The sequence below is a fragment of the Pituophis catenifer genome, unplaced genomic scaffold (assembly GCF_029215685.1).
Source record: "Pituophis catenifer annectens isolate HBS135680 unplaced genomic scaffold, rPitCat1.0.hap2 SCAF_17, whole genome shotgun sequence".
Classification (NCBI taxonomy): domain Eukaryota; kingdom Metazoa; phylum Chordata; class Lepidosauria; order Squamata; family Colubridae; genus Pituophis; species Pituophis catenifer.
In genome coordinates, this window is record NW_027256897.1 from 13,046,747 (window position 1) to 13,072,576 (window position 25,830).

At 47.8% G+C, this 25,830-nt stretch overlaps 1 protein-coding gene across 1 annotated transcript in view; it reads left to right on the plus strand.

Moving 5' to 3' along the window:
• The window catches only part of NOTCH1 (notch receptor 1), a 112,608-nt gene extending 90,974 nt beyond the window's left edge, over window positions 1-21,634 (plus strand). The window contains exons 21-35 of the mRNA XM_070955916.1: window positions 405-558; window positions 888-1,072; window positions 2,113-2,245; window positions 4,971-5,228; window positions 5,878-5,990; window positions 7,509-8,077; window positions 9,608-10,033; window positions 11,539-11,687; window positions 13,855-14,071; window positions 15,785-15,875; window positions 17,078-17,237; window positions 18,617-18,912; window positions 19,049-19,196; window positions 19,292-19,389; window positions 19,973-21,634. Of these exons, the coding sequence (XP_070812017.1) occupies window positions 405-558; window positions 888-1,072; window positions 2,113-2,245; window positions 4,971-5,228; window positions 5,878-5,990; window positions 7,509-8,077; window positions 9,608-10,033; window positions 11,539-11,687; window positions 13,855-14,071; window positions 15,785-15,875; window positions 17,078-17,237; window positions 18,617-18,912; window positions 19,049-19,196; window positions 19,292-19,389; window positions 19,973-21,358 (4,383 nt within the window). The 3' untranslated portion in view covers window positions 21,359-21,634. The remainder of the gene's footprint in view (window positions 1-404; window positions 559-887; window positions 1,073-2,112; window positions 2,246-4,970; window positions 5,229-5,877; window positions 5,991-7,508; window positions 8,078-9,607; window positions 10,034-11,538; window positions 11,688-13,854; window positions 14,072-15,784; window positions 15,876-17,077; window positions 17,238-18,616; window positions 18,913-19,048; window positions 19,197-19,291; window positions 19,390-19,972) is intronic.
• Window positions 21,635-25,830: the final 4,196 nt, after the last annotated feature.

Sequence of the window (25,830 nt, forward strand, 5' to 3'; positions counted from 1 at the left end):
GGTCACTAAGGCAATGGTAAGAATAGAAATAGAAATAGAAATAGAATTCTTTATTGGCTTAGTGTGATTGGACACACAAGGAATTTGTCTTTGGTGCATAAGCTCTCAGTGTACATAAAAGCTATAAGTGGTAAATCACGATCATAGCCATCATAAAAATGCATTCGTCATAAATCATAAGATACAACACTTAGAATGAACATAAATCGTACTAGGAAACCAAATAAAACAGGATAGCTCCCACTTCCCGTCACTGGCAGGTCTCTCGGGGACCGTCGCTCATTGGGGTTGCTCTCTTTGTCGCTCCGCTTCCAGTTAGCCTGCGGCAGCCCCAGCACCTGTGGGGGGCAGCTCTTCTGTCCCCTCACCCCATGCACCGTCCTCTTTCCCCCCTTCTCTGTTAGAGCCTGGTCAACTGGTGCGACTCGTCTCCCTGTAAGAATGGAGGGAAGTGCTGGCAGATCAGTAATCACTACCGCTGCGAGTGCCCGAGCGGCTGGACTGGCCTGTACTGCGACGTACCCAACGTCTCTTGCGAGGTGGCTGCGCGACGCCAAGGTGGGTCCTTCTCCTTCCTGCTCGGGTTCCTGACCTCCACGCTAGAGGATGGGGGAACTTCCATCCAGCAGGCACCTCCTTCCGGGATCCTCTGTCCAGAACTCTGGACAACTCGCCTTGGGGGCTGCCTGATGGGAACCGTCTTGTCTGAGGGTTGGTGGTGAGGGGCTGAAGAGGGTGGGCCCGAGACCACAAAAGTGCAAGGAACAAGAAAGACTTTGTCCGAGCTTGGGCCCGGACACTGTGGCCGGATTGTTTTGCTCCGATTACCCCTTCCTACCTGCCCTGTCCCGGCCTGCCACCGGTGTCTGATGGCCTCCCTCTTGCAGGACTGGACGTGTCCCGCCTGTGCAGAAACTCCGGCCTCTGCGTGGACAGGGGCAACACCCACTTCTGCCATTGCCAGCCTGGCTACACGGGCAGCTACTGTGAAGAGCAAGTGGACGAGTGCTCCCCGAACCCTTGCCAGAACGGGGCGACCTGCACGGACTATCTGGGCGGCTATTCCTGCGAGGTAGGCTTCCCGCCCAGGAAGGATGCGGGATAGTGGATTTCCGGGGCTGCCGGGCATTGGGGGCCGTTTTCAGGAAGGCAGGCCCTTCCTCCATTTCCCAGGTAACGTTCGGAGGCAGATGCCCCAGCCCTGGCTGTGGCAGGAGAACCCGGCTTTGCTGCTCGCTCAGAGGTGTCTTGCTTCTTCCTTTTTTTTAATTATTATTTTTTATTATGCAATTTTCTTTGTTATATATAAAATTTCCATATCCACAAAATGGATACAATCTCTTTTAAATACAAGTAATAAATGCAAGTAGAAAAATAGGGACCGCCTTTGGTGGGAAGGCAACAGCGTTCCGTGCGCCTTTGGCATTGAGTCATGCCGGCCACATGGCCACAGAGACGTCTTCGGACAGCGCTGGCTCTTCGGCTTTGAAACAGAGATGAGCACTGCCCCCTAGAATCGGGAACGACTAGCACATATGTGCGAGGGGAACCTTTACCTTTAAATAAATCTTATACATACAATAGCCATAACTATTATTCTCAAAGTCTATTCACCATGATCTTCACATCCTTATTGAACATTTTCCCATTATTTAATTAAACACTCTGTTCAGTTTTGTCTATAGTTAGTTAATAATATCAAACATTATAAACTTCATATAAACATCACATTTGTAGCCATTGTCCTCTATTAATCATAATGTTTACTTATCCTCATTATTCAATATTCATTATTTAATTATACATTTACTTCATCTTTATTTACATATCCTCCTCATTCTAAATTTCTGACTTCTGCTTCTATTTTCTATCCGTTGATAGAATAATTCCCAAGTTAAAAAGTATTCTGTTTCCTCCTTATCCTTAATTTTCAGTGTTAATTATCCATTTCAGCACATTCTAATATTTTCTTGATTACATTTTCCTTTTGTGAGGGTATATTTTCATTTTTCCAATTTTGTGCATATACAGTTCTCGCTGGTGTTAAATATGTATTTCTTTTATTATATTTCTCCAGTAAGAGAGAAAATGTGTCTGCTTCTTCCTTTGCAGTGCGTGGCTGGCTACCATGGCAGGAACTGCTCGGAGGAGATCAAGGAATGTCTTTCCCATCCCTGCCAAAATGGCGGCACTTGCATTGATCTGCTCAACACCTACAAATGCTCTTGTCCCCGTGGAACTCAAGGTAGGAGGCTCCAGGGAGAGGGGATGGGCCACCACACAGAGATCTAGAGCAGGGGTCGGCAACCTGAAACACTCACAGAGCCCTTTGGACCCATTTCCCACAGAAAAGAAAACACCGGGAGCCACAAAACCCTTCCCGTGCCTGACTATTTCCTGAGCGGCCACAAAACTAGCATATGTAGTTGAATTAAACGTTCTGTTTTCTTCTGAAAGTTTTCTTTTCTTGGATTTATCCATGGCTGGCCTACCGGGGGTTGAAAAGCTCAATAAATCACATGCCGGCAGGTGTCGCACATTGGTGGTTGTGACACATATTTTGAGCGACGGAGCCACAGCAGAGGGGTGAAAGAGCCACATGTGGCTCCAGAGCCACGGATTGCTGACTCCTGCTCAGGAGCCTCAAGAGCTGAGCAAGGAGCAAGGACTCCTTGCTCAGCAACAGATAGGTTCCTGCAGGAATCAGTCAAAACAGTCAAGCTTCTTGGCCACTTTTGGTTTGTCTTCACCATCTTTGACTTTTTTTGACTCTGCCCCTGTGGAAAGCAGCTCTGTTTGGATCCTATCTCTGGTTCGGCTTTTTGCAGATTGGGAAGGGAGGGGGGGGGCTAAGAGGGAGGGGAGGGGGCTGCATCTTGGAGTTTCGGTCTGTGTCCCTGATTTGGGAGAGGTGAAGTCTGTCTCCCTCTGGTGGTGAGAGTTGGTCAAGCACCTTTTCAAAATTGGATAACTTATTTGTTGTCCAAGATATGGCATGAGGGGGTTGGACTAGGAGATCTTCAAGGTCCCTTCCACCCCCATGATCCTGTAAATTAATTTGGTTTCCTCCATTGGGGTTCCAATTGTCACTGCGTTTTTGTATTTACCAGCTGAGCTCATTATTTCTGGACTGTCAGACTTTCCGTAGCTTGCCAATTTTGTTATCAGTAAGCTAACTACGTATATCCATATTCTTTTCTTTCTACTTCACACTTTTCTTTGTTCTCTTGCCAAGAGAAGTCCGGCTGCAGAGAGGTAGCCGGAAGCAACTTTACCAAAATGTAACAGTTTAATTATTTAGATTAGTAAGATGTTTTATTTTCTTCTTTACAATAAATATGAGTTTAATTAGAAGATGTATTCCGGTTTTATTTTTCAAGAGTATACGCAAGAAAAGTGCCACGATCCAGGCAATTACCCCAGGAAGGTAATGGGGCTAATTGCCTTTGACACCAATAATCCACAAAGGCTGTGGAGGAAACAAATTTGATGAGATTGTAGCCCAGAGTAGGATGGAATAATATAAGAGAGCAGCTGATTTTAGTTTAATATACAAAGATAAGCTGGGTTGGACTGAACTGGTAGTTGGATGGGAGACTACCCAGAGATCCCAGGGATTGTAGGCATTATAAAAGCATCCTGGAAGAAGGCAATGGCAATCCGCTTCTCTATTGCCACTGAAAAAGACATGGAAAAATCATTAGGCCAGCTTGCGCTCAAGCATGGATAATCAGTGTCTCTAGAGATTCTCAGTCCTCCAGATCCTGGTTGTCCCAAAGGTGCTTTTTCAAGAGGCAACTGGACTTTCAGTTTTTTCCTTGAAGACGTTTCACTTCTCATCCAAGAAGCTTCTTCAGCTCTGACAGGATAGTGAGGAATGGAAGGATTTATACTCCTTGCAGACAGCTGGTCCTCTGCATCCTTTTAGAAGCTTCTTGGATGAGAAGCGAAACGTCTTCAAAGAAAAACCAGAAAGCCCAGTTATTATTTGTTTGTTTGTTTGTTTGTTTGTTTATTTATTTATTTATTTATTGGTTCAATTTATATGCCGCCCTTTTCCAGAGACTCGGGGTGGCTTATAATGCATTAAGCAATAGCCTTCATACTTTTGTATATACCTGCTTAGTAGGGCTTTCGCCCCCCCCCCCAAGCGGTGTTCTTTTTTATACAAAGTCAGCTTATTGCCCCCACAATCCTCATTTTACCTACCTCGGAAGGATGGAAGGCTGAGTCAACCTTGAGCCTGGTGAGATTTGAACTGGCAGTAATTGCAGGCAGCTGGTGTTACTTAACAGTGCTTTAGTCTGCTGCGCCACCAAGGCTCCTTTTAGAAGCTTCTTGGATGAGAAGCAAAATGTCTTCAAAGAAAAACCAGAAAGTCCATTTGCCAGTTGAAAACAAATCACCTTTGGGATGTGAATAATCAACCAGTGTTTTGTTTTTTTTAATTTATTTTTATATGCCGCCCTTCTCCGGAGACTCAGGGTGGCTTACAATGCGTTAAGCAATAGCCTTCATACTTTTGTATATTTTATACAAAGTCAGCTTATTGCCCCCACAAACCGGGTCCTCATTTTACCCACCTGAGAAAGGATGGAAGGCTGAGTCAACCTTGAGCCTGGGGAGAATTGAACTCACAATAATTGCAGGCAGCTGGATGTTAAATGCTGCCTTAGTAGGAGGCATTAGCCTCCTACGCCACTCAGGCTCAGTTTCCCAACTTCACCAGCTTAAAGACTTCAACTCCCAGAATTCTGCTGACAGGAGAATTCTGGAAGTTGAAGCCCACCTACCCTGAAGTTGCTGAGGTGGAGAAACGCTGCATCCCTCTGCTCTCCCAAAGTAGGGAGGCCGAGAGTTGGTTTTACAGGGTGACTGGTAAGCCTTGGAAATGAAGCAATGTATAAATGACTGGGAAGGATCCTGTGAACTGACTGGCTCCCCTCCTCCCCGCCCCCTCCCCCGCCCAGGCGTACACTGTGAGATCAACATCGACGACTGCAGCCCTGCCACCGACCCCCAGACCCAGACCCCCAAGTGCTTCAACCGAGGGAAGTGCGTGGACAAGGTGGGGGGCTACAGCTGCATCTGCCTGCCAGGCTTCGTTGGGGAACGCTGCGAGGGGGACGTCAACGAGTGCCTCTCCAACCCCTGCGACCAGCGGGGCACCCAGAACTGCGTGCAGAGAGTCAACGATTACAAGTGTGAATGCCGCCCAGGATACACGGGTGAGCGCCAAGAGGGGGATCCCGGAGGCCTGGAGGTGGGGTTGGACCAAAAAAATTGGGGTCTAGACAGGAGGGCAGTATCCTCCCCTCTCACACTGTCTGCCTTCCTGCCTGCCTTCCTTCCTCCCATTCTCATTCTCATTCTCATTCTCATTTACTTCCCTTCCCTCCTTCCTGCCATTCTCATTTATTTCCTTCCTTCCTTGCTTCCTTCCTTCCTTCCATTCTCATTTATTTATTCATTTCCTTCCTTCCTTCTCATTCCCATCTCCTGCTTCTTTCCTTCCTCTCATTCTCATTTCCTTCCCTCCTTCCTTCCATTCTCATTTCTTTCCTTCCTTCCTTCCTTCCTTCCTTCCTTCCTTCCTTCCTTCCTTCCTTCCTTCCTTCCTTCCTTCCTTCCTTCCTTCCCCTCCCTGAAGGCAACTCTCACCAGTTCTTCGTTGGGGAGAAGCCAGCAGAACAAAGGGAAACAAGAAAAAGTTTCCGACTTTTTGTCACAACTCCAACAAAGCAGTAGCTCATTTCCATGAAGATTTCCGAGGCCCAAGGAAGGAAGGCCCTCTCTTCATCCAGAACAGCCCAGGAGAGAGCTTAGACCCCGAATTCAGTCTGAACCCCCCCTCTTTTTTTTTTGCTCCCCTTCCAGGACGGCGCTGTGAAGCAGTGTTCAATGGCTGCCAGAACAGACCCTGCCGGAATGGGGGAACCTGCGCCGTGGCCAGCAACACAAAACACGGCTACATCTGCAAGTGTCCTCTGGTACGTGGCCGGCGTTTGTTTGGTCAGAGGCAGAAGTGGGGGAGGGGGGCTCAAGCGGGGTGCTGCAGCCCCCTCTTCTTCACACCTGGATTGTGATGGGCTGGTGTTTTGAAGGGCTGGGCCCCACCTGGAGTCCTGGGTCCAGTTCTGGTTTTTCAAAGGGTGCAGAGAAGGGGAAGGAGGGATCGGGGGCCAGAGGGCTCGGGGGGGGGAGGGCTGAGGAGAGAAATGGAAGAGTCTGGAACTATTGTGCCACTAGAAGAGGACGAGGGACAGGAAAAGGCGGACAATCTTCTTTTATGAGGAATGTGGAACCCCACAATTTTAGGGAGTTCCAGGGCTGGCGTGCCCCCCCATTGACCAGATGTGACCACGCAGGGACTGGATGGACCCTGACATGGAGTGCTAACCTCCCCAGTCTGGGCAGTCCTTCCTTCACTTCTTCGCAATCTTGGCGTCCTCCTAGATTCACGGCTGCCCTTGGTGGACCATCTGACGGCCGTGACCAGGGGGGCTTTTGCACAGGTTCGCCTGGTGCGCCAGTTGCGCCCTTTCCTAGACAGGGATGCCCTCTGTACAGTCACTCATGCTCTCGTTATCTCACGTTTGGATTACTGCAATGCCCTCTACATGGGGCTGCCCTTGGGGTGCACCCGGAGGCTCCAGCTGGTCCAGAATGCGGCCGCGCAGCTTGTTACGGGAGCTTCCCGCTATTATCGTGTTACACCACTCCTGTGCGAGCTGCACTGGTTACCGGTGGTCCTTCGGATCCGCTTCAAGGTGCTGGTACTTACCTATAAAGCCCTTCAAGGCATGGGCCCGGGGTACTTGCAGGATCACCTCCTACCGGCCTCCCACCGCCCAGTGCGCTCACATAGGACTGCCCTCCTCCAGGTGCCTTCGGCCAGACAATGTTGGTTTTTTAAAAAATTTTTTTAATTTTTTAATTTGATTTATATGCCGCCCTTCTCCGGAGACTCAGGGCGGCTTACAATGCATTAAGCAGTAGCCTTCATACCTTTGTATATTTATACAAAATCAGCTTATTGCCCCCACAATCCGGGTCCTCAATTTACCTACCTTAGAAAGGATGGAAGGCTGAGTCAACCTTGAGCCGGGTGAGATTCGAACTTACAGTAATTGCAGACAGCTGAATGTTAATAACAGGCTATTAGTCTGCTGCGCCACCATGCTCTTGGTTGATGGCGCCCAGGATGAGGGCGTTCTCTGTGGGCGCACCGACCCTCTGGAATGGGTTACCCACTTAGCTCCGGACGGCCCCCGACCTCCGCTCTTTCCCTGGTGACCTGAAGACGTGGCTTTTCCAACAAATTGTCTGATCTGATGGGAGTCTTAGTTTTAACTTCTTGGGGATTTTAATTGGATTATTTTAGTATTAATTTTATTGTTCCGTTGTTTTATCTTTGTGAGCTGCCCCGAGTTCTCCGGGGGAAGGGCGGGCTATAAGTATGAATAAACATAAACAAACTTCTGAGTGATGTCTTCTTCCCCTCTCAGGGCTTGGATGGCATCACGTGTGAAAACGACCTGCACAGCTGCAGGATGCTGAGGTGCCTGAATGGCGGCACCTGCGTTCCCACTTCCAGGCAGTCCAGGTGCATGTGCGCGCCGGGTTTCACCGGTCCCGAGTGCCAGTTCCCCTCGCACAGCCCGTGCCACTCCGGCCCCTGCTACAACGAGGGCACTTGCCAGTTCACCACAGAGCCGCCCCACTACCGCTGCCTCTGTCCCATCAACTTCAACGGCCTCAACTGCCACATCCTGGACTTTGAATTCCCCGGAGGGCCTGGCCAGGACATCACCCCTCCCCCGGTGGAGGAGAAGTGCGAAATCCCCGGCTGCCCCAGCCTCGCCGGCAACAAGATCTGCGACGCCAAGTGCAACAACCACGCCTGCGGCTGGGACGGTGGGGACTGTTCACTCAACTTCAATGACCCCTGGAAGAATTGCACCCAGGCCCTGCAGTGCTGGAACTACTTCAACGACGGCAAATGCGACGTCCAATGCAATAACAGCGGCTGCCTCTATGACGGCTTTGATTGCCAGAAGGTCGAGCTGCAGTGCAAGTAAGTCACCGGGCCCAGCTGGGCAGGGCGTGGCATCCCTCTCCTCTGCTCTGCTGGGCTTAGCCGGTTAGCTGGGCTTAGAATTTAGAATCACAGAGTTGGAAGGGACCTTGGAGGTCTTCTAGTCCAACCCCCTGCTTAGGCAGGAAACTCTACACCATTTCAGACAAAGGGTTATTGTTAAGGATATTGTTGTGTCACCACCAGAGTCACGGAGCTCGTAAAGCAGAGTACCATCAGAAGTTTTTACGCACGGAAACGGTTTTGAGAGTAATTGTGAATAACATGCAGACAAACTGGTTTTATAGTATTTTACTTTAAGGGTAAAGCGAAATCATAGTCCTTTAACAATCCAAGTGCAATACAAGATCAATCCAGGGATGTAAAATCTTCTTACCAGTTTGTAGAAAAATACAAGGAACATTCAGGAACAATATAAAAACAGTTCAATAAATATCAGGAAATAGTAATAAATAAACGATGCTCAAACAATGACCATTTAGAGAGATCAAAAATAGTTACAGCATAGCAGCAAGTAAAAATACGGTGTAGTGTTCACACTAACCACAATTAAGCTCTCCTTAAATACCTTGGCTACAGAGCTCATCCAATCAGGATGCAGAATGACTCAGCAATGTCCTTAAAGCAACATAATACATTTACATAATACAAACATACAATGTTGGCTTATATATTTCCTGCCCAACTAGTTAGGCAATAACCATTTCCTAACAGTTATCCAGCATCTTCTTAAAAAGCTCCAGTGTTGGAGCATTCGCAACTTCTGGAGGCAAGTTGTGTGTTTTCTGTAATTTTTCTTTGTTTAACGTTTTTTATTGAGTTATGAAGTATTATAAAATACAAAATACAAAAGTAAATAGAAGAGCAGTGAGGGGTAGAGGGGGAAGAGGGAAGAAAGGTGAGGAAAAATAGGGAAAAATTAAAAATAAAAAGAAGCATTGACTTCCGACTCTTTCTGTTACAATAAAATAAGGCATTAACATCAAATCACAACTCCTTGCTTTTCCATAATAGTATAAATAAGCCATTTCTGTAAAGATCTATCCGTCTAACTGGTGAAGCCCAAAGTCAGAGTTCCATTCTTTTCCACATCAAGCATGAAGTTCAGAAACGGTTTCCATGTGGAAACAAAAGTACTTACGTTCTTTCCTTTAACCAAAGTAGTCAGTTCTGCCATTTCCACCATCAGCTTCTGCAACCATTCTTCTGTGGTAGGAATCACCCTTCCATTTTTGTGCATGCAATAGTGCTGCTGAGATCAACGTAGATAATAACGAAGTTCCAATTTTTTTCTCCAGTTCTTTTTCCATTAGGCCCAAAAGGAAAAGTTCTGGTTTCATTTTTATCTCCCATTTTCAAAATTTTCTGCATTAAAATATGAATCGTACTCCAAAATGACACAGGATGGCCTACTTGGGAGGGACAGCAGTTGGCCTAGGGGTGTCTAGATGACCCGTGGCCTTGAAAGGGTCCGGTGGGCCTCACCCGTTTCTCCCTCCATCTTGGCAGCCCTCTCTACGATCAGTACTGCAAGGACCACTTTTCCGACGGCAACTGTGACACGGGCTGCAACAGCGCCGAGTGCGAATGGGACGGCCTCGACTGTGCCAACCACGTTCCCGAGAGGCTTGCCGACGGGACCCTGGTAGTGGTGGTGCTGATCAGCCCTGATCTCCTGAGGAACAACTCTCTTAACTTCCTGCGGGAGCTCAGCCGGGTCCTGCACACCAACGTGGTTTTCAAGAAGGACGCCAAGGGCGAGTCCATGATCTTCCCTTATTTTGGGAATCCGGAAGAACTGAAAAAGCACCGCATCAAGAGGTCGGTGGGCGGCTGGCCGGACGTGTCTGAAGTGATGCTCAGCGTGCAGGAAGCTGTCCGCTCGGGGTTCAGCCAGAGGCCAAAGAGAGAGCTGGACCAGGTGGAAATCTACGGGTAAGCAGGAGTGCACCGAGGTGACTACGGGGTGTGTACGTGTGGGTGTGTAGTCATTCAGACCCAAGTTGAGGGACTTTGCGTTGTGTGGCCCTGCCCATTTGGAAGAACAAACCTAGCTGGCCCTGATCAGTTGGGGCGAATAGAAATTGGGACCAGCGAGAAGATCTCCACAGAATTCTCTGTATGGAGAATATCCAAGGAGAATTCTGTAGAGATTCTCAGTCATCCAGGTGCTTTTTTCAAGAGGCAACTGGACTTTTTTGTTTTTTGTTTCTTTTGAAGAAGTTTCGCTTCTCATCCAAGAAGCTTCTTCAGATCTGACTGGATGATGGTGGGGAATGGAAGGAGTTGTATTCCTTGCAGCTGGTCGTCTGCATCCTTTTAGATGGTCGTTGAAGCACTTGGAGGTTTATCTACATGGCTACATGAATCTCTACAGACGTTCAGCTATACAATTTGGGATGAACTCCTTTTGAAAGATGCGGGAGAAGGAATGGATTTCCAGAGGGAAAAGTGGCAGACCACATAAACCAGGAGCACCACTCAGGTGACCCTGAGGACACAGATATAAGCCTCCAAGTGCTTCAACGACCCTCTAAAAGGATGCAAATGACCAGCTCTCTGCAAGAAGTATAAATCCTTCCATTCCCCACCATCATCCAGTCAGAGCTGAAGAAGCTTCTTGGATGAGAAGCGAAACGTCTTCAAAAGAAAAAAGAAGGAAGTCCAATTGCCTCCTGAAAAAAAAAACATTTGGGACATCCAAGGAGAATAGCCCAAAGGCCTCACCCAGCACAACACAGGGGATCCTCGACTTACGGCCAGAATTAAGCCCCAAATTTCTCTTGCTAAGCGAGACGGATGTTGAGTTTTACCCCATTTTATGATCTTTCTTGCCGCAGTTGTTAAATGAGTCACAGCAGCTGTTAAATTAGTAAGATGGTTGTTAAATGAATCTGGCTTCCCCGTTGACTTTACTTGTCAGAAAATGGCAAAAAGGGGATTATGTGACCCCGGGACGCTGCGACCGTCATAAATATGAACCATGCTGGCTACCAAGTGCCTGCATTTTAATCATGTAACTTTGAATGGTCGCTAAATGAACTGTTGTAAGTCTGGCAGAGCTGGGTCAGGCTCAGTTGGATTCGTATCAAGCAACCCTGGCACCAAGTCCTTGCACTGAAGGGCGGAGTGGGTGTCCTTCCCATTGGAATCATCATCTTCCTTTAATGACCCCATAATCCCTTGCGGGGTGGAGTCTGGGCAACTGAATAGAGCTAGCAGAGGGTATTAATGGCCGGATGCCTTTCCTGTTGCCAGTGCAGAGTTTTGTTCAGAGAGATTGTGCCCAGAGAGAGAAATATCTGCCTCTACCGAGGATTGAACTCACAGCCTCCTGATTGTGAGGCGAGAGCTCCACCTCCAGGCCAACGCACCACTCCTCCTTCCAACTGGAATGGTCCTGCTTATGTCTATACCTTCTCCCTTCCCCAAACCTGCAGGTCCATCGTTCACCTGGAAATCGACAACCGCCAATGCATCCAAGCCTCCTCTCAGTGCTTTCAAAGTGCCAACGACGTAGCGGCATTCCTGGGCGCCTTGGCCTCAAGCGGCAACCTGGACATTCCCTACAAGATCGAAGCCGTGAAAAGTAAGCTGTTCTGACCCAGCTCCCCTGTCAAGTATTTGCAAGCCATTGGCACATGTGTCATATAGACACCAGTGGAGGCAGAGAGTGTCTCCACCTCTGTGTGGAAAGGAGGGGCTTACCCTGAGTATAAAACCCCCTCCAACCTTTTCCACCTTGCTCTCTCCATCTCTCTCACTTTTTGTGTTTGTTCCTCATGAGACTTGTGTTCTGTCCCCGTACCACACACCCACACCCACAGACGGCCCGGAGTTAATAAGCCACACAACAAAACTCTTTGAAGATAAAGCTGGCAGCAACCCAGTGGCTAGCTGCCAATTCAGACTTTACTCTCACAAAACAAAGATTAGACTGCCAGCATTCTGATAAAACAGGCAGAGTGTCAACAATACAAGGATTCATCCAAATGCAGTCCGATAAAGCAGGCAAAGTCCAGTAACGCAGAGATCATGGAGTATTTCCAGTTTTTGCTCGTCACAAACTGAACCGGCCACCACACCCACATTTATACCCTGTGGGGTGTGGTCCAGTGACTCAGCTAATCTCTGGCACGCCTTCCCCTCTGCTGCGCACGCTTCTCCCTGCGCCGCTGCCGAGGGTCCAGCCAGCACTTATCTTCCTCATCGCTGTCCACCTGTGGCTGCGGGGACGTGCTTGGCTCTGAGCCTATCGTTTGGCCTTCAGTGTCCTCCGGAGGCATTGCCAGAGAGGAGGGTCCTGGAGAAGGAGGCCTTGCCAACTTGGCTCTTCCTTCCCAAGGATCGGCCCATAGATTTCCACTGCTCTCCTCTCCTCTGCCTTCTAGTCTCTTCTTAAAAACCTCCAGTGATGGAGCACCCACGATTTCTGGTGGCAAGTTTTTCCACTGGTTAATTGTCCTCCCTGTTGGGAAGTTTCTCCTTAATTCCAGTTTGCTTCTCTCCTTGATTAGTTTCCATCCATTGTTTCTTGTCCTGTTTCTCTGGTGCTCTGGAGAATAATTTGACCCCCTCCTCTTTGTGGCAGCCCCTCAGATACTGGAAGACTGCTTTCATGTCCCCCCTAATTCTTCTTTTCTTTAGACTAGCCAAACTCAAATCCTGCAGCCGATCTTCATATGGTTTAGTCTCCAGGCCTTTGATTACTTGCTCTTCTCTGAGCTTTTTCCAAAGTCTCAACATCTTCTCTGTAGTATGGTGACCAAAATTGGTTGCAGGATTCCAGGTGTGGTTTACCTTCGTATTGTTGTCTATTAAAATATCCATCTGGCATCGAAGCAGTGTAATTTGGGGTTTCTCACCAGTTTCCCAATAACAAAACTTGTTTGGTTTCTAATCTTACAGAGTGTGAGCAGGCCCGTGATCCTCAGCGTTGGCATCGACATGCGGACTTCAACTCCCAGAATTCCCTAGCCTCCCATGCTGGCTGGGAAATTCTGGGAGTTGAAATCCACAGTTCTTCGAATTACCAAGGTTGAGAAATAGAGGATTAAGTTAATAATGGATTTTATAGTTTGGGGCTAATTCCGCCAGATGCAGCTCAATATGCTTCTTGAGTCAAAGGCCCCAAATACACATATGTGCCCCGCATGCATAATGTACGACATACAAAGCCAATTGTAAACCCTGGCCCCAAAGCTGTAAAACACCGGCGATCAAAAATTGCAGTGAAGAGTTCCCTTTACGCCATGAATTGAATGCCTTTTTTAAAAAAACAGTCCCCTTCCCTTGCTGTTTGGGGGGGGGGAAGAAAAATCAAGTTTTGTCTCCCCTCCGGAATTTATTTCAAAATAATTATTGCTAGGAAAGGAGGAGAGAGGGAGGGGAAGCTGCCCCAGACCTTGTAATCGATCCGTGACATGTGAAGAGCTGAAGTGTGCGCCTCCCAAATCCTCCCAAATCCTTTGGACTTAACCGCTCAATGTGGATCCAATGATTTGAAATGGGCTAATCCTTTTGCTCCTAAAGGAAGGAAAGCTTTTTTTCTCTCCCAGTGAAGCAACAGAGAGTTTGCAATGCTGATGAATCACATCGAAAGTGCCCTCCTCCTCCTCTTCCTCCTCCTTTGGAGCTGGATAGGGAGGGGGGGACGAGTGGTGGGGCTGCTTGGACCTCAGTTCGCCTGTCTTCTTCCGGCTGGGCTGCACCTTCCCTCGGTCTCACCGTGGTCCTCTTGGCTTTTTGCGTCCCAGGTGAAACGGCCGATTCCCCCCGGAGCAGCCAGTGGTATCCTATGTATGTGGTGGTACCTTCTCTCTTTCTGCTCTTCTGCATTGGAATCGGAGTTTTGGCAACTCGCAAGCGGCGGCGGGAACATGGGCAGCTCTGGTTCCCCGAAGGCTTCAAAGTGACCGAGTCCAGTAAGAAGAAGCGCCGGGAACCGCTGGGAGAGGATTCCGTGGGGCTGAAGTAAGTAATCCCACCCACTCACCCGCTCCCTTTTCCCCTTGCAGGGATCTCCAGCAGAGGTTGGGATCTGGAACCTGATCCTAGAGAGTGGTTCCCTCTTGGTCTGGCTCACACAAATAGCATTGTGTGGGGACCATGTAACTCTTGTCTTAATGGGGCATGGGGTTGAAGAGGGATGGAGTTTATTTGTTTAGGGAATTTTTTTAAAAAAGCATGTGAAATGAGCACAGCAGCGGTGGCTCATTAACCCCAATTTAGTGTGTCGAAGGAACAGCTTTTTAATGTTTACGGCATGCCAGCTTTGACTTCGGTTTAGCAAAAGAGAACTTGGCTGGGACAGACCTTTACTTAGTTATTTGGAAAATTTGCATGGCGCATGGCGACTCAAGGCGGCTTAAAGGGACATTAAAAACACCATATAAAAAATAATCAAATAATATGCTATTTACGTTATTTTTCAAAGCATTTTGAATTTTGGCTTCCTTTTGCAGTCCAGGGGAAATAGAGGCAAATATTAGTCCTGGGATTTTGTGAAAGGGCTGCAGGATAAATTGTCGGAAACACACCGAGGCTGCCTTCTTGGCCCATTTGTCGGAAGTGTGTCTCTGTGTGTGTCTCTCATTGATTTGTGCTTTGACTTCATTTTCTCTCAGTGGGGGTCATGGGTAAGTTTCAGGAGGTCTGTGGGTTGTGGGTGGGCACCAAAAGTCCCAGCTTTAATATTCACTGGCTTCCTTCTAAGTGGACTTCAGTTTCTCATTCAAGAACGATCGCAGGTTGCAAAGTAATCGGTTATATTTTATGGCCTCTCAGACTCCACGTTAGCTTCTCTCTGGGTCACAACTTATAACATAGTTATATATTAATTTTTATAATCTACTCCAATCTTCTTTTCTGTTTTTTCCAAACACAATTTACATATTTCAATTTCTGCCATAATATTCTTTTTCCCTACTTTTTCACCCGGTCAATACTCTGTTCACAAAATATGCATGTGAAAGAAAAATTTAATAAAACTTGTTTAAAAAAAAAACTAAAAACGTTAGCTTCTCTCTCTTTTAAGTGTATACAGAAGCACATATATTATTTGATATTTTTAACACCTGAGCACTATGGACTTCCTTTCGTAAGACAGCCTACATGTAATTTATGTTATGTATTTTTAGTACATTCGCCTGAAAAAAAGAGCCAATGATAGCACATTTTTAAAAAGAGAGATTTTTTTTAAAAAGAGAAAAAAAGATCTGATGGTTTTACAGGATCCCCAAAAGGGTCAATCTGTTGAAGGTGATGATTGAAACTTCTTTATTGGCCAGCTCATAATCTGGAAGGAACATCCAGCGTTTACACCAATAAATTGATTTTGTATAACAAATTGAGAATATACACAATCACATCGCCCAAACCGCTCTGTTTTGAGAACATCTGACATTCTGCGTCTTCATTTTAATTCCTCGCTATTTTTTTTTTAAAACTTAGTTTGACTTCCTTAGAAAGTCTCCAAAATTACTGAATTTTAGGAAGTTGGGGCGGGGGGTCATACCCTCGGCATGGATAAACGGTGGAAATCCTAGAATAATGGGAAGAGGTCTTTCTATTTAGTTTGTCTAGTCTTTACACCACTTCATTTGTCGCTCGAATGTTTCCCCCCGTGGATTTAATTCCTTGCCCCTTTCTCTTCCCCCCCCTTTCCCCCAACCCTTTGTCCTCCAGACCCTTGAAAAATGCTTCGAACGGGACCCTGATGGATGACAACCAGAATGAGTGGGGAGACGAGGAGACCCTCAACACCAAGAAATTCCGAGTAAGCTGGTTGCGCAGAGATCAGATGGGAAGTTGGAAAATCCTCCAGATTTTTCTTTCTAATCGCTTCTCATCCAGTCTGGATTTTGGGCATTTGGGATTTCTGTCAAAGAAGAAGAGAATTTCGTAGAAGGAACGTGTAATTCACCTGTAATATATATTGCAGTTTAATGCAGTGACTAAAGCTGTCCCTGCCTTACTAAAACCCAGCCAAGGACGACACTGGAGCCTGATAAATTCTTGTAATTCTTCACCGATGGCCTAAAGGACCCCCTTCCGTGGTGCAACCTCTGCCCCGCTGTCTCCAGCCTAGGGGCCTGGGAAGGATGGGTTTGAAGCAGTAATTCTGTGTGGGCTTTTTTTGATCGAAAAAAGTGGGGGAGAGCTTTGCAAAGACGCCCTGAAAAACACATCTACAACAAGAGAGGGAGCCAGGAAACTCAAAAACTTCACCGAGAGGGGAAAAAAAATCAAACGAAATTCCCAAGCTCCCCCAGGAATAAAGTTAGGGCCACAAACCTTTATGGGGTTATTTGCCTGACAGGAAAATGCTGAGAAATAGCAGGACAGAGTTTAGGACAGGGTGATTTTTGGATCTTTGCAGGCCCATCACTTGGATTAATGGGCCCATAAGTGCTTTCGTGTGGAGAGCTACATAATGAAAAGATACACTCTCTGTTCCATCTTTTTTTCCTCCTTCCTGGTTCTCGGGTGGAAGGAAAGGGGAGACGGAAGGAGGCAGCTGATACCCTCGCCCCCCCCCCCCCGGAGCATTTTGAGAATGAGGGCATGAAAACAGCACAAGCGTCTTCAACATTAGGAAAGGGCTTTTCTAACCGTGACCTTTTTAGATGCCCAGTTAAACAGTTCTGCTCGCAGGAACAAAACGTGATGCTTGTAGGAGTTTCAGGAAGCTCTATGAACATCTGCAGACCCCACAGCTTTATGGGGTGGATTTCAAACCTCCAGAAATCACCTCTTCGGCCCTATGATTCTTCTTCCGCCTCCTCTATTCCCCTCCTCCTCCATTTCCCCCTAGATTACACAAAACCAACTTCTAAGTAATACGTTTGAATTTCCGATCTCAAAAGACGGAGCTCCGTGTCGGCCTTCCTCTGAAACGAGCGTTTTGCAGGAAAGTTGACCAGAGGCAGCTCCGGCGGATGGATTTTCACTGGATCTTCTCCATCCCTCTCTTCCCAGGTAGAGGAACAGGTCATGCTGCCCGATGACCAGACTGACCACCGGCAGTGGACGCAGCAGCACCTGGACGCGGCCGACCTGCGCATTTCCTCCATGGCCCCCACCCCACCCCAGGGGGAGATCGACGCCGACTGCATGGATGTCAACGTTCGAGGGCCAGGTAGGGTGTGAACCTTTGGGTCTTTGGCACGAGAGGGAATGACGGACTGCTACAAGATCCAGCCGGTAGCCTGCATTCTGGAAAAGATTCCCCTGTCAGGGTTTGAAGTAATACTCCCAATGAAAGAAAACTCCGAGGCTTGAGTTTCCTCAAAGTTCCATTTTATTAGAAATGTCATATTGGCACATCTGGGAAAACCCGAATCTGAAAGTTTCCAGGTTTTCCCCACCCAGAAGAAAGTCCAAGCCCCTGCCCAACACCCACAAGTCCATCACAAGGTCCAATCCAAGCACCGTCCCAACTGGAGATGCCCCCCAGTTCCAGCCTTCCAGGTTCAGGGCAAGATGTCCTTGACTCCCTGAGAAAGGAATGTTATTATGACTACATATCTCCCCTGCTCCATACAATCCCCCTCTCAGTTTTCCACAGCAGGAAATGTGGCAGGCCTGAAGGCCCCATGCAAAAGATGGCTTCCAGGCCTGACATCCCCCCTCCCAAATTCCAGGTGGCCTCAGCCCTGCCTTTTGTTTTTCATTTATTTTACTGCATTTCATAATATAAAATCCAAATGAAGATAAAGGCAGTAGGGAAATGGGGAAGGGAGAAGGGGAGAAAGAAAGGGGGGAATAGGGTAGGAAAGAATAACGAAGTGGCCAGGACCAACTTTTTTCAGCACGGTAGAATAAAAATGATAAAGCAACAACTTTTTATTTTTACATACTTAGTATATACACTAGCCATTTCTATAACAACACAGCTATCTAACCAGAATATCCTAAAGCCAAACTTTCATTGTTCCTGCCTGAGCACAAAGTCCAGAAGGAGTTTCTAAGCAGAAAAAAAAATTAGATGTATAATTTTTTAAAAAACGATTAAAACAGTTGATTTGCCCATATCCGACTCCTCTGCCCAGCCATTCTTCCATTTTGGGGATTAACATGCCTTTCCATTTTTGCACATAAAGAATTCTTGCTGTCAGCCTGTAGAAAAAAATTCCTTCTAGTCCAAACTCCTGCACAAGCAGGAGACCTTCTACCATTTCAGTCAAACAGTTGCCCAGTCTCTTCTTAAAAACCTCCAATGATGAAGCACCTACAACTTCTGGTGGCAAGTAGTTCCACTGGCTAATTGTCCTCACTGTTAGGAAATTTCTTCTTAATTCCAGGTTGCTTCTCTCCTTGATGAGTTTCCACCCATTGTTTGTTGTCCTGCCCTCAGGTGCTTTGGAGAATAGGTTTACCCCCTCTTCTTTGTGGCAGCCCCTGAGATATTGGGACCCTGCTATCATATCACCCACATTGTTCACAGTCTGTGGACTTCAGCTCCCCAATTCCTTCACGCTGTTTCTGTTGACGGCTCCCTTTTCCTTGCCTTGCCAGACGGATTCACGCCCCTGATGATCGCCTCCTGCAGCGGAGGAGGGCTGGAGACGGGCAACAGCGAGGAGGAAGAGGACACCCCGGCTGTCATTTCGGATTTCATCTACCAGGGTGCCAACCTGCACAATCAAACGGATCGCACGGGGGAGACGGCTCTTCATTTGGCCGCCCGTTACGCCCGCTCGGATGCGGCCAAGCGGCTGCTGGAAGCCAGCGCTGACGCCAACGTCCAGGACCACATGGGCAAGACGCCCCTCCACGCAGCTGTGTCTGCAGATGCCCAGGGCGTCTTCCAGGTCAGGATGGTGCAGCATCTCAGACTGACATTTGTCTCTGCCCTCCTTCCCACCAAAGCTGGGGGCGGTTTATATCTCAGTCCTTTCCACTGTCCGCTAACCGAGGTGTTTCTTCCTTCCCTTCCCGCCGGGACAGATCCTGATCCGGAACAGGGCCACCGACTTGGATGCCCGCATGCACGATGGGACCACGCCTCTGATTTTGGCTGCCCGCTTGGCGGTGGAAGGCATGCTGGAAGATCTCATCAGCTGCCACGCGGATGTGAATGCTGTGGATGACCTAGGTACCTGTGGACCCCCGAGCCTCCCCTGCACGGTCTGCCGAAGGGGGCTGCGGAATGGCCTGCTTACGGTCTCCCCTCTTCCTTTTCCACTCCAGGGAAGTCTGCCCTGCATTGGGCTGCGGCCGTGAACAATGTGGACGCTGCCCTGGCACTACTGAAGAACGGGGCCAACAAGGACATGCAGAACAACAAGGTCAGTGGGACGTCCTGCTTCAAATTGGGGCTGCGAGAGACCCCCGGATTTAATGGAACTGCCTTGGCTCATTTCCCCACTCTTCTCCCAACACGTCTCCACAAAGTTCCATTCCATTCCATTTTCTCTTCTCTTCTCTTCTCTTCTCTTCTCTTCTCTTCTCTTCTCTTCTCTTCTCTTCTCTTCTCTTCTCTTCTCTTCTCTTCTCTTCTCTTCTCTCCTCTCCTCTCCTCTCCTCTCCTCTCCTCTCCTCTCCTCTCCTCTCCTCTCCTCTCCTCTCCTCTCCTCTCCTCTCCTCTCCTCTCCTCTCCTCTCCCCTCCTCTCACAAGCACTAGACTCAGTTTGGGGTTGTGGTGAAGGCTCCAGACTAGAAACTGGGAGTTGGTGAGTTCTAGTCCTGCTGAGGCAGGAAGCCAGCTGGGTGACCGTGGCCGCTCACTCCCTCAGAGACTTAGAAAGAGGGAATGGGGGCCCCTTGGGAGAAACTTTCTCCCGAAGGAAATTGCTCACCCAAGGCGAGGCAACGGGGAAGGCGGATGGATTCAGGGGAGGGGTCTGAAGTCCTGCTTCCCTGTCTTTTAGGAAGAGAGCCCCTTGTTCCTGGCAGCCAAAGAAGGCAGCTACGAAACGGCCAAAGTCCTGCTGGACAGCTTTGCCAACCGGGACATCACGGATCACATGGACCGCCTGCCCCGGGACGTGGCCCAGGAGCGCATGCACCACGACATCGTCCGCCTCCTGGATGAGTACAACCTGGTGCGGAGCCCGCCTTTGCACAACGGGGGGCCTCTGGGGGGCCCCACCCTCTCCCCGCCACTCTGCTCCCCCAGCGGCTACCTGGGCAACCTGAAGCCAGGCCTGCAGGGCAAGAAGGCCCGGAAACCGAGCACCAAAGGGCTGAGCTGCAACGGGAAGGAGCCGAAGGGGCTGAAGGCCCCCCGGAAGAAGTCTCAGGAGGTCAAGGGCTGCCTGCTGGACGGCTCCGGAGTCCTCTCCCCGGTCGACTCCCTGGAATCTCCACACGGCTACCTGTCGGACGTGGCCTCCCCGCCCCTGATGACCTCCCCCTTCCAGGCCTCCCCTTCCATGCCCCTCAACCACCTGCCCGGCATGCCCGACTCCCACCTCAGCATCAGCCAACTCAACCTGGTCAGCAAGGCGGATCTGGGCCTGGGAGCCAGCCAGATGCAGCCCTTCGAGCCGGGGCCCCCTCGCCTGTCTCACCTGCCCGTCTCCAGCGCCAGCGCCCTCCTGGGCAGAGCCTCGCTCAACTTCGCCGTCAGCGGGAGCCAGTGCGAGTGGCTGAACCGCCTGCAGAACAGCCTGGTGCCCGGGCAGTACAACCCGCTGAGGAGCGCCCTTCCGCAGGGCACGCACCCTGCCAACCAGGCCCTGCCGCACGGGCTGCTGGCGCCCCTGCACAGCGGCCTCTCCGGCACCCCTCTGGCTCCCATGATGACCTACCAGGCGGTCCCCGGGGGCCTCCTGCCCACCCACTCCCAGCCACACTTGCTGCAACCCCAGCAGCAGCCGCCGCCCCCACCGCAAGGCCATGGCGGGGCCACGAACACTACCCCCCAAGTGGGGGCGAGCTTCCTCGGGAACGAGCTGAGCCAGGCGGAGCTGCAGCAGCCGATGAATGGTGGGGCCCTGTCTGTCCACGCCATCCTGCCGCAGGACACCCAGGTGCTGGCGACCTCCCTGCCCCCCGGCCTGTCCCAGGCCCTGACCACCCCCCAGTTCCTGACTCCACCTTCCCAGCACAGCTACCCCTCCCCCATGGACCACACGCCCAGCCATCAGCTCCAGGGGCCCGACCACCCCTTCCTCACGCCCTCGCCGGAGTCGCCGGACCAGTGGTCAAGCTCCTCCCCCCATTCCAACGTCTCGGATTGGTCGGAAGGGATCTCGAGCCCACCCACCAGCGTGCAGCCCCAGGTGGGGCGCATCCCAGAAGCTTTCAAGTAAGGGGGGGCACCTGAGCTGCCCTGTGAGACGGACAGACCCCCTTGGCTGAACTGGAGAAATCCCTTTTTTCTTCTTTCTTTTTTTTTAAAAAAATATTTTTGCATACATTGTAAGTTGGAAACGTCATTGCGTTCTTCCTCTTTTTTAGTATTTATTTATGTACTTTTTCTTTTATGTGAAAACACTGCCGTTTTATTTATATGTTCTGTTTAGAATTCCATGGGCTGCATTTACTATTCCAAGAAATAGGAAAAAAAAAATCTATTAACGGGGACTTTTTTTAATTGACATTTTTTAAAAAAAACAACAACAAACGTTTGTATCATGCTTTTTTATTTTTATTTTTGCCTAGAGAAACATTCTTCTGTAAAGCTATAAGAAAATATCCATAATAGTAAAATGACCCGTATTTATTGATCAGGATATTTTTTCCTGTTCATTTTTAAAACAGAATAAAAAAGGGGGAGGGGCAATTTTTTTTTTTTTAAATGTACCTATATGAGGAAAAATAATTTAAATATAAGTTGATGGTTTATTTTTAAAGAGCGCTTTAAAATGTTCCCTGGGTGTTTACGATATATAGATATATAGATGTATCGGCTTTCTACATCTGGATGCTTCTGGGTGTCTTAGATTCCTTCCCAAAGTTCCTAGCCCTCATGGCAGATGGGAATTCTGGAAAAAGAGTATCCGATACACACTTGGGCAGTCCAAGGAAATGGGAGATTGAAATAGGGCAGTGTTTCCCAGCCACGGCCACTTTAAGGTGTATCTAACCATTTCAAGGTGGATTCCACTCATTTTAAAAAACACGGGCTGAGCTGGAAGTCCAAGGAGGAAAAACACTGATAATATGGATCGTGAATCTTTGTATTAAAGTTTCAGTATTACGTAGTTTTATCCATCTTTTTGCATGAAAGCTGAATGTTTTCCTTTATTTATTTTAAATACTGCCTATGATCAAAAACCAGGATTAGAGGTTTAAGCTACATAGTGAATTCCAAATGCTTCTCCCCTCTCTCAGAGGTGCCCTTTGTTTGTTGCAAATGTTGAAAGGAAAGGAAAGGCTGCCCTGGGTCGAGCGTAGAATAAGAAAGCCATGCCCTTTAACAAGGCGGTTGTGTTCCTAACTCAATCCTGGGCACTAGTGGCCAGGATTGATTGGCCAGTAGTGGCCAAAATTGTGGAAACCTTATGGGAAAAGTGTCTTTTCTAAAACTAGCTGATAACACCACTTTTTTGGGGAGTAGTACCATAAAATTATATATCAGTGGAAAGATAATTTAATCAAGCATGTAATGCAATCACTTTTATGAAGGATTTGCTATTAGAATAGCAATTACAGTATAAAGAAGTGAAACACATAGAAAAAAATGAGATATGCAAAAATTATCCCCATAGAAAAAACGAGATATACAAAAATTATCACCACATCAGTTAATTTACTTAGTTGGGTAATCTTTAGCATGAATGACGGCCTTACAATGTCTTCCCATGGAGTGAACCAAGACTTTTAGTTCTGCAGCTGTTATGATGGGAAACCAAGATTGAAGGACGGCTTCTATTAACTGGGTTTTATTGCTGGGTCGCTTCTGACTAACCAGTTTCTTTGGTCAGAAAATCCATAGATTTTCAGTTGGGTCAAGGTCTGGGCTATTCCCAGGCTATTCATTCCAGCAGTGGAATAGGATTATTTTATGAAACTCAAAAAAAAAAAAAAAAAGTGGTGTTATTAGCCATCAAACCTCAAAAATACACTTTTCCCAAAAGGTTTCCACAATTTTGGCCACTATTGTAAGAACATCCTAAAGGAAAGACAACACGAACAAGAAAAGATGTTGAGATGACTGTGAAGAAAGGTTGAAGGTCTGTTGGGGAACCCAGTAGGGAGAGGGAGGCTCATCATCTCCATGGGAGCAAGGTGATGTTGGCCATGTGTTGTCTAGAACCCATCAAGAGATGGAGATGACTTCCATAGGAAGGCAGGATTGGAATCTCTTTCCTGGCCTTTCCAGTACTTGCCTTCTATCTGGCAATGGGGAGTGGTGGACCCACAGCTTAAGAAGTCCCCAGTTTGGGAAAACTAATGGAGGTTGGGAGTGAGAAATGGCGGATGGGTTTCCATGGGTTTAGAGTCTTTGGAGGGTCTCAGTCATCCTGGTCTGGATGCCTTTTTTTTTTTCAAGAGGCAACTGGACTTTATTTTTACTTGAAAACATTTCGCTTCTCATCCAAGAAGCTTCTTCAGTTCTGCTTCATTGCGCAGGAACAGTAGTATGAATGGATGGGTTGGCCCCGAAGCAGCTTCTCGGATGAGAAGCGAAACGTCTTCAAGGAAAAACAAAGCCCATTTTGCCTTTTGAAAAAAAAAAAGAGGACCTTTGGGACATGGGTTTAAAAGGATTCCGCCCTTCTAGAGACAGGCACTCGAGAGAGAAAATGCTCTTCACTGACCAAAGTCCAGGGCAGAAGTTCCAATTTTCCTGCCCGTCTCCTGGCCTCCAAAGGGCACCTGAGCCTTCATGCACTAGGTCAGTGCCTTGAAACTGTAGGCAGTGTGGATTAAAGACTTGCCTTTACTCTGTGTTGCATCCCTCAACACAGCTGGAGGTGGCTGGAAAAAGACTTCAACTTTGGGGTTTCCAGAGGGGCAGACAGAGGTGGGGGTCCTTAGCAGGCTGGCAGCTGGAAGAAGCCACTGTTGAAACCACTGGGATGTGGCTCAGCAAAACCTCACCACAACCTGACCACTGCTCCATAGCATCAGCTTCTATCCAATTTCAGAAAGCTGATATCCCTGCATTCGATTGCAGGAATCCTCCTAATTCACATGACGGAATTGCCATCTTAGAAAGCAAGTTTTTGTCCTTCGGCCAGCAAGAGCCTCCTGCTTTTTAGGATTCGGCACCTCTGGGGTTTTTTTTTGCGATGGTTGTATTATTCTCTTTTAGAGAACGGGGGCCGGCAGGGCAAGTGGGGCAGCTGAATTTGTATACAAATATATATATATATACAGTATGCGCCTATGGCAAAGCTAATGTTTTGTAAATACGGAGTCCTTTTTTTTTTTTTTTTTTTACATAAAAAACGATATGGGTGGATTTTGTTTAAAAAATCTAAATGATTAAACTGAAAAGAAAGCATTGCACTTTCTTTTGGGTTGTTGAAAATATTGCTCAAGGGAGGAATGAAATCGGCTTAGCTGGTGAGATTGGGTCCTTCGGAGTAAATGCTACATGAAAGTGTTTGACTTAGTCCTCAGTTGATTAACCATTCAAAATTACACTGAAAATGGGGACTCCCAGCCTCACTCTGACTGAAAAGCTCCGTGGCTCTGTGAGCAAAATTCAGGCACTTTTGCAAGCAGCACGTCTGGATGGATGGTTGCAAGATCCTGGGATCACGAGATCGCTATTTGCAGCCTTCCCGGGCGGGCTTCCAACAAGTGTCAATGGGGGAAGAAGGATTTGTTTAATGACGGTGGCAAAAAAAAGTGGTAAAATTGAATATAACTCAATGAAAAGCACATCACTTAGGAATGGAAGCTATTCCAGTCCCAATTGTAGTCATAAGTCGAGAATGACCTTCAAAGGAACATCCTCTGAGATGCCCAGGTAGGACTGACCTGTAGCTGCATTGGCATCTTTGGGTGAGATGGTACATATTGCATGAACTGTAATCCTGGGGAAGATGTTCTTCAGACTTCGGATGTTGAACACACTGGCGCCTTCTTTTGGGGAATCAGATCACCTCCCAAGCTTCGTTTTTTTTTTCTCCAAGGACCTCTGGAGACCCTCCCCACCTTTAGGATACAGGAAAGTGTTGGCATGTCTCTACAATGAGTGATTTTTAACACCCGCCTCTTGGTGTCAAATCTTTTTATGTTTTATAAATTAGACTGTAGTTTATAAGTCAAGAGATGTGGGAGATTAAAACAAACCAACCTGTAATTTAAAAAAAAAACATGCAAAAGTGTAGTTTGCAAAAATGATGCCTTTTATTTTATTTTGTTACATGATTTGCAATAAACTATGTCAGTAGGCATTTAGAAGCGTTGGTTGTGGTCTTGCTTTTCTTTCAGATTAGATAATTTATTTCACGGAAGGAAATGTGTGGAGTCTTTTCCAACACTGGAAGGGCTCCTGAAATCCTTAAAAACATTCATCATCTTTCAATGACCCCATAATCCTTTGCGGGCAACTGAACAAAGCTGAGTGTTTACTGGCCGGATGCCTTTCCTGTTGCCAATGCGGAGTTTTATTCAGCAGATATATTCTCATTGTGCCCAGAGAGAGAAATACCTGCCTCTACCTAGGATGAACTCACAGCCTTCTGATTGTGATGTGAGAGCTCCACCTGTAGGCCACCGCACCACTCAAATCCTTAAAAGCATTCTTACGTTATTTCAGTAAGATAAAAAAATTATTCCTCTATGTTGATTGTGAGAGATATACCTCAGAGCTCATTAAGGC